General features: G+C 44.4%; 2 protein-coding genes across 5 annotated transcripts in view; one reads left to right on the top strand and one right to left on the bottom strand.

Moving 5' to 3' along the window:
• Positions 1–243: 243 nt before the first annotated feature.
• LOC139151289 (uncharacterized) overlaps positions 244–11,825 on the bottom strand; it is a 47,582-nt gene continuing 36,000 nt past the window's right edge. For 3 of the 4 annotated variants that reach the window (XR_011556382.1, XR_011556383.1, XM_070723971.1), the window contains 2 exons: positions 7,688–7,874; positions 244–1,342 (listed from right to left, as the gene is read on the bottom strand). Coding sequence is in view for 2 of the 4 variants with exons in the window: in XM_070723971.1 (XP_070580072.1) it covers positions 7,726–7,874 (149 nt within the window). In the remaining 2 variants the exon portion in view is untranslated. The remainder of the gene's footprint in view (positions 1,343–7,687; positions 7,875–11,825) is intronic. The other variant, XM_070723973.1, reaches the window with a different exon arrangement.
• Positions 3,065–7,436, top strand: LOC139151288 (transcription factor SOX-9-like). Its single transcript, XM_070723970.1, has 2 exons — positions 3,065–3,634; positions 4,167–7,436. The coding sequence occupies exons 1-2, from the start codon at positions 3,270–3,272 to the stop codon at positions 5,125–5,127; spliced, it is 1,326 nt and encodes a 441-aa protein (XP_070580071.1). The 5' UTR covers positions 3,065–3,269; the 3' UTR covers positions 5,128–7,436.

Raw genomic sequence — 11,825 nt, 5'->3', positions numbered from 1 at the left:
TCTTTGCCAGCCTACAATCTCTTGAATTGAGAACCCCGGATGAGTACCACGGCAGTGACTGTTTGCACGTTAATCTTTCAAACCATCGAGTTCTAATTGAAACCATGGAGCAAAAGGATTCTCTAACGATTACTGCCAGTGGCTTGCCAGCACCCTAATATCTAAATCTCGCGCGATTTACCCGGTGTCCGCTACAAACAGTACAGTTTCAAATGGACATAAGAATACCCGTCACCACGTCCGTGTGTTGATCATAGTGTCTACTTTATTCACATTTAATGCATTCAAATGTTACATATGTTTCCTGTTGTTATAGTGTTCACCGAGTTTTTTTCTCGGAGGAAGGCGTTTCATTGCACAAGTACAGAGAATTATAGCCTGGGCCTGCAGGTTATGTCTGCGGGAGCAAATAGTATATGCAGTGCTCAAGAAATTCACACCTACATAGGAATTTGAAAGCGTATAGCAGGATTAATTTTGCCCGACGGTCAGCCCCAGTTTAATTTCACTGAACCTCTATCCGTTCTTTTATATTTAGTGTCCCTCCAAGTTTTGGCGACCTCGTCAACCACCTGTGGACCATTGATATAATGTCTCCAAAGCTAGGGAGTCTCCTTGTTACAGCGACTGGCGCGTATCTATCATCGCGGCATCAAAGGAGCACACCACCAGGTCACAGGAAAAGCGGTTTTGCTATACTACTGCAAGGAACAGTCGTTCGCCATCCATTGCTACGAGGCCAGTAATAATAATACGCCGAAAATGCTGTTGGTTCGTTTGAACAAAAACGAGAACTGGAGCATATCACGAGCCCGTAGACAGATTAGACCCACTTCTGTAATCTATTAAAATAAATGAGCTTACGATAGCCTACCGGATCAGGTCACCATTGTTGATTTTTACGAACCCCTTAAGATAAATATTGAACGACATCCATAAACTATTGCATTTTCTGTTGGCAAATACAGTGAAATACTCTGGGTCGTTTAATTAATTTTTGCGCGCGTCTGTGTTTTGACCTCATATCGCATCTGCAAATTAGCAGCTAAGTACCCTTTCCGACGTCTCGTGGACTCTCACCCCAGTTCTTCTAATCTCGAGGGATCTCGAAGGTGATTTCTCGCTTCTCCCACTTCACATTTTATCAGTGGTTTTATCGGCGTTTTCCGGGTGGTCTGGTTCGTTCCTCAATTAGAGCCCAGGCTGCATATCCGGTCTGCACTCCGAATCGACAGAACGCCGCTGAGCTCGTCTGTGGTTATTGGCAAAGTTTACAGTTGCATCCCCAGACCAAAAACCGGTATCCAAAGGCAACGGCAGTGGCTTCCCGCCATAACATGTTCTGAAAACGAGACAAACGAAATATGTTGTGTTACTTGGGCCCCGCAAAAAAAGTCTCAGGAATCCAAATAAATACATACAATATAGTAATAATACGTGGTGGCATTTGTCAACGATTTCAGAGCAATTTTTGAATGAATTTGGATTTACCCATGATTAGACACGTGTTTTAAACGATTGGCAGTTTCATATGTCCCAGGTACAGAATTGATATCAGATTGTTTGAAGGAGGAACTTTATTTGTAAATACCCCGTTTTGGATACGATCGAACTTTTATAGGGCACCATGAAAGAGAGTACTTCCTATGCATATAATAAGAATAGGCGAACTGTAGGCAAACGTTAGGACAACAGCATGGCCGCCAGGGCAATGTTTACAAGTCTCCCAGACTCCCACAGCAATGTCGAAGTTTCCTGTTCGAATCACGCTCGCGTTCTTTAATCCCTAAAACACATGCTGTCGACAACGCGACAGAATCCGGCAATCTTAATGCTTATAAAGCCGTCTCCGTAATTTTGGCGGGATACTAATTCTCGAGCAGCGTCTTATGTCTGAATTTCATACGTGATGTAGATGCTGTTTGTTTTGCCAGGACGTGGGAAGCCATATTTCTTTTGATCTGAGAGGTGCACTGTGCTGGTGTTAGTTTTCGGTCAAAGTTTTAGGGACCCCACAACGCATGTAGATACATGGACATTGGAATATGACTGTGATTCCAAACGTCGCCAGCGGTGTTTTAACAAGTCACTGGGTGGCTTGCAGAGTTTGACCCTGCGAGCGGGGTCGATCATACCCCTGCCTAAATTACGTCGCCTCCTGAGCAAACTCTGGAAAAGAAAGCATTAGAAATACTGAGTTTCTCAGTGACGCCATGAAGAGAAACCTCCACGACTGCTATGCAAACCAAACTGTTCTTTTTAAGACGTTTGCCTCCAAGTCGTTCATTCCTATTGGTAAAGTTTTGAATGCTGCCAACACCGGGACACAGATTTTCGGCGTGCGTCAGGGTTGGCAGCAACATTGCCCTGGCTCTATTTATAACACCGTATTTATCTTCTCAGAAGTTCTTTAGTTCATTTTGAATAGCCCATTTTCGCACACAATAAGACCTCTCCGTACGATCTTAAAAGAGCTTGGTTCTTATACAATTCTGAGATTTGGCATTTCCGATATGGATTTTCTCCCTCTAATCACAATTTTAAACAGGTCAAAGTGTTCGCTGAACTGTTCCGCGTCTATTTAAATTTACCATACGACTTTTAACTTGAAGTTGGCCGCGTTGAACGCATGACCGAGTTTTTAACAGCTCTGCCCTCGCTCACTACTTTTTCCCCTCATGCCCAAGAGCAACTACGGTTATGTCACACCGTGTCAATTTATGCATAGCGGTGGAAAATGGCGTAATGCATCGCTATATATAGTTAATTATACGCAGGGCTACCGTATCCGTCACCTAGATGACCGGAAACAGACCATTTTTGCTTTCAAGACATTACTCATCCAGCAGGACTTTCGGAGATTAAATGAAATCGGACACGGCTTCCTTATGAATTCACTCAGCAGTGATAAAAAGCCGCCAACCAATCAGGCGCGGTGGGACTACATCAAGTTAACCACTAGCCAATCAGTCGCGGCTAAATTTATATGATTGATAGATAGGCCTACAATTGATCCCAGACAGAGGGCTGGATTAAATTTTAATGAGTGTTGTTTTCTTAATTATATGTCAATAGGTAACGTGACAGCTAGCATTCAACAGTTGGTAGACCGATGTAGTTGGTAGTTTCTGACAGTCCACGAGAGGTGCCACTGCGTATGTACCCAGTCTGTGCATGGTAGCAAACCCGAGCTATAGCAGTACGCTGTTCAAGTAGTTCTTCCGTCGCCATCGTTGTTGCCGCTGCCTTATCAACTCATCGCTGTATAAATGCCTGCCGCTTCTCCCGAAATGAGCGACCACGACAGCGAAATCGAAAGGTGTCCCGAGGACCTGTCAGTACAGAAATCAGAGCCGGAGAGCGACTCCGAGTCCGACCTGGACAGCTCGGCCAAAAAGTCCGGCATGTTGCCCGACACCATCCGCGACGCCGTCAGCCAAGTTCTGAAGGGCTATGACTGGACTTTAGTACCGATGCCGGTGCGAAACAGCAGCGGATCCAAAGCCAGACCGCACGTTAAACGTCCGATGAACGCCTTCATGGTGTGGGCCCAGGCTGCCAGAAAGAAATTGGCCGATCAGTATCCACACCTACACAACGCCGAACTCAGCAAGACATTGGGTAAACTTTGGAGGTAAGCGATTTATCAGTCTTTTACATGACTCATGCAACTTGATTTTTAGTCTAGCTTTCGCAAGTTTCTTGAGTTTATCGGAATTTTCTGTTCGGTGCAATTTTTGCTCATGTTCATCGCTGTTCTGTTAACGTGATTAGGGCGGACATTTGATACCAACACTCAGCGGAGCGAGGCATTACCTAAAGCTGCTTATCTACACACAGAAAGCGCGGTGACAAATTGAGAGCACTAAAGTAGGCCATAGTGCTTCCTTTTCTATTTTAACAAGGCCGTGAAAGAATCGCGCAGGGGCTTTTGTCGTTTCTAGCTATGCATCAATTGGTAGCTGTTTTGAATCAATCTGATTTGTGAGGACGGTCGGTCACTACCCACAGCTTCCTGAGTAGCCGCCTCATCACTGTCTGGTCCGCGACAGCACAGGAAAAACATGGCCACCTGTTCTCACGTCAGCCAACACAGGGCTATCCCGTCAATGTCGCTCAGGATCCATCACTTAGATTTCCCCCTCTTCTTTTGTATTCAACTCCAGGATGCTGTCTGACAAGGAGAAAAAGCCCTTCGTGGATGAGGCGGAGAGATTGCGTCTGCAACACAAGAAGGACCACCCTGATTACAAGTACCAGCCCAGACGCCGCAAGGCTATGAAGAACGGCCAGCAGAACAACCAGGACGAGCCTGGCAACTCAAGCAGCCCCGTCCCAATCGGTTTCTGCAAGGTCCTGCAGAGAGATCGCCCTCCGGGGAAGAGCGACAACAACACTGGAGGGAGTGGCACGGCGCACGGCCCCCCAACACCGCCAACTACGCCGAAGACTGAGAGTGCGTCGAATCCAGTCGAGAGAGACGGCCCGCCGACCAAGAAAGTGAAACTCTCCAGGCCCGGCGGAGACCAAGATCCACAAATCGATTTCAACGGCGTTGATATTAGAGAACTAAGTACTGAAGTGATTGGCAACATCGAGGGGTTCGACGTTACTGAATTTGAACAATATTTACCGCCAAATGCGGCCAGTTCGCACCACTCAGCTGGGAGTGCACAATCATCGTCTCAACTTCCCCCGCCCCCGCCTCCAATGGAACCTAACGAGACAAGCGCATATCCACACAACTACAGTACGGGAAACACAAGCAACCAACCGGGCAGCCCCGGGTCAAGCTGGTCGGTCAGCTCACCGCAAACGCAGGTCAAGATGGAGTCTTACCAGGCCCTGACACACTACACGTATGCTAACATATCCCAGCAATACAATAACAACCCCGGCTATCCCCCTCGCGGTGTGTCATACGAAAACTATCAAGACGAGAGCGCCAACAGCCAGTATTACGGCGCCGCGAACACAAACATGCCTCCCCCGTACCACTACATGAACTCGCCGATATACACGCCGCTTGCCACAGCGACAACGGCGATGTCGCCGCTGTCAACAGAGGACAACCAACAGGGCTGGGAGGCTTACCCCGCCGTAGTGGCGGGCGAGCAGAGGTCTTAGAGTTAAAAGAACCTGCCACCCGTCATGGGAAACAAATAACAGTTTTACGGTTGTGAGCGTTGGCGAGTCGGGTTTAGGTTTTGGGCTGTTGAAAATCTCACCAAAGCATAGCAACGATTGACTGGCCACTGTACTAATGGCTTCAACATGACGACTCACACATGAACCGATCCATTCCAAGACAAAAAAACTGAAATGTTACGAAGCGAAGTTATTCCAGACTTATATTGAATTAACTAACTTTGACAGAACAAGTAAAATATCGTATAATTTACCAGCGGACTATTGAAAGCAAAATTTAATGCAATTTTTTATACCATATTCTTTTCCTTCGCCAAACATGGCTACCGGGTTCGACCAATGTTTTAAAATGGCGCACCTACCACAAGGTGCGCATTGCTGTTAATGACGTCATAGCTCCTAGAGGTAACTGAAGTTTTGAACTCTTGAGAATGCCAGTCAAAACGTTGACACCCAAAATGAATGGCCGCAATATTTTGGCAGCTGTACAGATAATACTTAAGTACCCGGGCTGAGCCTTGTCAGCTAGCACGACGTCTGTGTAAAGTGCTGAATATGTCAAGTGCAGGGATATATATTTTTTTCACAAACTTACATTCAGGCTCCTAAAACACTTCCCTGAGAAGGCAGTGAAAAGAAAGAAAAACTAGGTTAGGACCCTGTCAATCAACTCAACATGCGGACAGCCAAAAAAAAATCGCCAAAAGGAAACAGTACTAGACGGATACATTTCAGTTTACCGGAGACAATTTCACTTACAGGGGAAGTTATTATTATTGCCCGTCTTATTTTTATCGAGGGAATCCTAACAGACTATTCCCCCACCATTGTTTGTATGTTTAGTAACATAATGATCGAACCATGAAATCAGCTTAGGAGACAAAAAACGGGCGTTGTGGTTTTAAAAGGCTATCTGGAGAACGGGCAATGATGATGCTATGGTTTCAGCGTTGGTGGCTGAAGTTTATATTTTTCCCACCACAGCCCTTTCGTACACATGTTCAAATTTCTTTTCGTCCATTGTCCTTATGTTTTCAACAAAACCAGTATTTGAATTAATTACATTAATATACATCTCGAAAAAATGTTGCGAGTCTGTCTGTACTTTTGGTTATTTTTCTAACAGACTCGAACTTGTAAGTGCTCAACTATTTTATTGGGAGCAAAAGACCACACAACTAAGAGAGGCATTCCCATGTTGTTGCTTCTTTAATTGGTGACAGCTGTCCGGGGTTCCGTTGTGAACTGGGTCAGAATACGGCCACGAAAGCCCGATTTGTCTCAGCTGTAGCCCATTACCGCAGTTACTATTTCCCACACGTATAACGAACCATTGAGACCCGGCCTTGTATCAATTCTCATGTATCAAATACTCATATCTGACAGATTTTCATTACCCTCGGCCGCCGCAGTTACCCATCGTACGCATGTGGCGAATTATTTTGTTATATATGTGTCATGTAAGCGAATTTGGCAGACGTTAGGAGTGAGGGGATACACAAGTCAAACCCTTATTTACGCATTCATTGTATAGTCTTAACACTGGGCTCTGGTTGATCAAGAGTCGCTTGCGTTAAAATGGCAACAACGTTTTACAGCGTGTGCAGTTGTTCATACAAGAAGGCATGGCATTAAAACAACATGGTCGATCCCACCGAAGGAAACCGAAAGACAAATAAAATCCATTCCACAACAGTGAAAACTCTTACATACCAACTTAAATAACCCGTTTTTCTCCCGAGTTCTCTCTATTTGAATATTTAAATATGGTACTTAATTATTTGCATATCAGTGGATATTATGTTGATAGCAATATTGCATATCACAAGTTATTTTGTCTGTAACATTTATTTCATATCTTGAAGACAGTTTGTATTGACTGCACTGGTGGAAAAATTATAGACTTTTATGTCATATAGTCATTACAAACCACTTGACCTGTAACGGCCCTGTACCAGTTTTAACTTCACGTTTTTGTATTCATTTTATATGCCTTTTTATGGAAACACTAGATTTTTTTCTTACAAAAAAGAGACTTTTCAACCGAGGGGATTACCAGCCATAGAATATTTATTTTTGTCATTTTGGTTACCAAGGTTACTCGTTCATTTATGTGGAGCTCTCCTGTGTCAATGTCAAGACCAATGATGCTGAGAGATATCAATTATACCCATTGACAATTGTTTTTGATGTCCTTTTTTCTGTAAATAGATTTCTTTTTAAACATAATCTGTTTGTCAGTACTTGATTGGTATTAAATTCTCTGTTCCCCTCGGAAAAAAAAGGCACAGGCGTCTCGAGTGTTTTTTTTTCTTTATTTCCTTTGTTTTCGCTCTGACCAAAAGTATATTCTTCCAGGCCTATGGCTTGTAAGTGGCGGCGTCCACTTATTGTTCCGTGTGTATTAAAGGCGGACAATTACCGAGGAAGATCCGCGCTGAATAGAGTTTCCTGAACCGATACATTCACGCGAACAAAGATCGCCGAGATAGCCATCTTGATATCGAAGTTAAAATGGAAATGTGCGGTGGGACCTTACCCAGGGGTCATTCCAGGTCACCTCTGATCTGCATAGGCTCACAATACACCTGATGGGTCCAGTCGCCGACTTCCATTACGCGTTTGTTTGTGTTGCTCGACGAGCCCAAACAACATCGCCCCGGTAATCAGCCATCTGGAGTGGGTTGCATTATGTTTTTGTTTCTCCAAGTCAGTCCAAATTGTTTCTGTAATAATGATATAAAAATAAGAAAATGATAGACAAATACGTCCCCGTGAAACCTGAACGCGCGGCGCGGTTGCTTTCTCCGGTGATCTATACACTTGAGACCTCGTGTGAATTCATTACCCTCTCTGGGTTTGTAAATTGGTCACTCTAGCAGATCACCATTTCTGTTACATTCTGAACTCCCCAGCAAAAGTGAACAAGTCTACAGAGGGGCTGTGAGAATGAAATGTTGACGATGTAAGGGCGAACGTGCTCCGTCATGCACTCTTGGTTGAGAAGACCGGGGAGGGAGATTGTTGATAGGGAGGGGGGGATTGAAGGTTCCCGTAGTGACATGACAGGGGGACTGGGGACGTAGTTTTAGTAACCCTTTGCTTAATAATGATTTACACGCCATAAAAAGCTGTCGTGTCCACTCTCAGTCGTGTTTGTAGTCCCTCTCGCAATAGTTGGCACCTTCGGGGGAAAATCGATATGAGAAGTGGGCCAGCGAACATAAATCCGTGAATGGGAAAGGGCCATTTTCAAGTGCCCGAACAAGGGGCCCTCAGTATCCGCGACACAGATTTCGGGAGCCCGCATGTCATTTTATCGAGGGACGGGTTATAAATCGCGATTTGATGCAATAATTCATCGGCGTTGATCCGCTGTATTTGCACTCGCACTTCGACGTTCCCTACATTGGGCGAATTCTGATAAGAAGAATAAACGGCTCCCCTATAATTGAATGAACGGTACTCGCCGAGTCGAGAGTTGAACAAGGGGCTAGTCTGCGTTTTGACGTAGATTTGGGATTAATCGCCAGATTTATTATTACCCTATCAGATATATATAGCCTCTTCAGGACAATCACTAGCCATGCTCTGAGCACGATGTTTGCGGTGACACTTCTAAAAGTTGGAAACTTTGGCGTAAATCCGACCAGCCGATAACCCTAGCCATTGTGAGCCCAGCAGAAGGATCTTGAAGGCTGACAAATTAGGTGCGGGTACTCAACATGAAAAATATCCAATACGTGATGTTCTTGATCGTTACGAAGATACAAGCCCCGGTTCAAGGTAACGAGCAGCTGATTGACTGGCTGACATTTGGCAACGATTCAAATTGTCAGCTGGAAACAAAAGAATATGAATAAATTTTATTTTGTTTTGGCTGAAACGAGTCTTATGATGACGTCGCAGGTGACAGTCAGGGTGGCGATGAAAGATTTATCCTGCCAAAACTGGAAGCGGTGTGTAGTTCGCAAATTTGGGCAGTTTTGCAATAATACTTGAAACTGTCTTTGTCTCTTTTGAATTACTTGGAAAACTATTGATAAATTTTATAAGTTGGGTGAAAACTATCAACACGGTGGACGACAAAACCAATACGTCAGTTTTGTGCATTTTTGTGGCCTGGTCTATTTTTTCCATGATAAGAAACAGAAAGAAAAAAAATACATGAATTCTTATTCCTAATATAGCCGTCATCTAAACTTAATTGACCAAATCTGTATTAAGTTCAGGAAGTATTGATTTTTCACATTCGGCATAGTGTGTACCAAAATAAGGTCACCAACTTCAGATTTTCCAAATTAAAAAAAAAATGGCGGTCTGACTTCGGCCCTTAGTAACCAGTATCCGGAGAGTCCCCGGATCAAGAGAACTCATTGAGATGATTTAGTGAGGAGGGAAATCAAACGCCATTTATAAATCATGACAATTAATGATCCATGAAGCATGTAGGAATATAATTACGATGTGTACCGAATAAAAGCTGAACATCGATGTGTTTGAGATCTTAATCCGCATTATCGAATGAAGTCAATTAGATAAATTTATGACGTCGATACGAGTTTGTAATTTTTTTTTCTCTGTCGTGAGGGTCGGACGAGACTCTTTAATTGATTCTCTTGACTTTTTCTAAATCTAATCTCTAACATCGAGACAAAGGTTAGTTTTGTGGTTGTTTGACTGCTAGTGTTTGTGTGCGTGTGTTTATGTGTGTATACGCGTGTTCGTTGAATGACATCGTGATACGACTGAGGTACACGCCGATTCGGCTGTGATGGTGATGGGAAGGTGACGAATCGGCCTTGGTTGCGATGACGATTATAGTAATGATGATGATGATTATACATTAAGGATGACGACGGCGGCGACGATGATGATGGTGATGGCGACGACTATATGCAGTGTTGAGGATTTTTGACGGTGTTATTGATGGCCATGACAGTGATAATGGCGTTGAATAAGGTGTCGATATTTGCACCAAAAACCCTAAAGCCCAACCGCTAATGAGTTAATTTGGCCATCAGCAGTTGCTATGATTCACGTGCAAGCTCTAGAGTCGAATGGACCGCGAATATAGTGCCGGCACCCTTGGGATGTTAATATTGGTCACTTGAGTCAATCTACATGAACTTGTTACATCGGTAATTTCATGCACTTGAACTTGAAGTGATTGGTGAGCAAACGACATGACCAAGTGGACTCTCGAAAAATTATGATGACAGGCCGGAAGCGAACGAGAGAGGACACACTTTGTACTCAGGTGATAAAATGCCCAAGTCAAGGCGAACTGTCGACGACGGTTGGGCCTGATCTGAGATCAGTCTCCAATGAAGGTAAAAAGCGAAATGAAACACACTAAAGTAAATGTATGAAGGGGGAAAATGAAGCGGTAAATATGTTGAGTTAATCTCCGACTGGAGAGGTTAGGTAAAACGATCGGTTGGGGCCTACACTCAACCATGCCTTACAGGCTACCGACTTGACCCCGGGTCAACCTGTCAAACTCCGCGCTGAAAGAACTCAACGACGGCTTGGAAAGGCTCGGCTCTCACAAGAACCAGGGGTTGTAGCTGCACAATATTCCAAAATGCTCCAAAACTACAACACCATTCAATTTAATACTTAGTGGCTTGTAGTAAAACAAATCGAAGCCGGCCATCTTTCTCAACCTTTTCCTCTTGGCCCGCCAATCCGCGGCGTTGGTCTGATAAACGCGTGTCACACGAGGTTACAAATCTTAACAGGTACAATTATCATCGGGGATTTTAGCGTGTTGTGGAGTCACACTTAAGTGTTTGCCCATTTTCCCCCTGTCCTATAACAATGGAAGGTGATTTGAAAACCCAAGTGAGCCAAGAGGGTCGGGCACACCCCGTAAACATATCCTTAGTTTTGGTGTAATATTTCACCAATCTTTATTTATTTACTTTTAAAAAGGAGGGTGACGATAAGTAAGAAGCCGATCGCCAACTGCTCGTACCTGTGTGCCTTTAAACTCCCTAGTGGCTCGGATATTCCCATGCGGCGGGGCCACGAGCTATTTGGTAGCAAAACGCAGACCAGAAACGGAAAAAACTTCCCCGGCATTTCCAGACGGGAAGCTGTTACTGCCCCACACAGGATCTGAGCTGTCAGCGCGACTGCTGAAAAATTATGACAGGGAAAACAGTTTACGAAACGGGTACTAGATACCGAGATATGGGGTCCAAGCGACGTTCCGGCGGTCCCAGCATGCAGCAAGACTCGCCATCACTCACCCCGAGGTTAGGCAGGAAACTAAACTATGCATGCGAGCTGCACTCGCCTTTGCCGGTTTTATTTGGTCATGTTGTAATACTTAATAAATTAATGGGAGAGCGAGAAAGGCATTTCCTTAACGATCGTTTGCAATTACAAGTGTGAGAACAATCTTCCGGCAGTAGGTCGTACAAGTTGACTCGCTCCATCACAATTGCTGACAAGCTGGGGGATTTTCTTTCTTTTCATAGGAAGCCTGTAAACCTTTACAGTGCCATTAAATTTGAAAGATAGCCGATAAACTGCAGACTGAGGTGTAATAGGGGTTCCTTTAGAGTTCAAACCGACGCTCAGCTGATAACTTTGTGACCTGATCGCGTCCCCAGAACACGGTCATATGTGACATCGGAAGAGCGGACCGAGTTCACACATAATATTTA

The sequence above is a fragment of the Ptychodera flava genome, chromosome 15, assembly GCF_041260155.1.
Source record: "Ptychodera flava strain L36383 chromosome 15, AS_Pfla_20210202, whole genome shotgun sequence".
NCBI classification, from domain to species: domain Eukaryota; kingdom Metazoa; phylum Hemichordata; class Enteropneusta; family Ptychoderidae; genus Ptychodera; species Ptychodera flava.
This window is presented reverse-complemented; position numbering and strand designations above follow the sequence as displayed.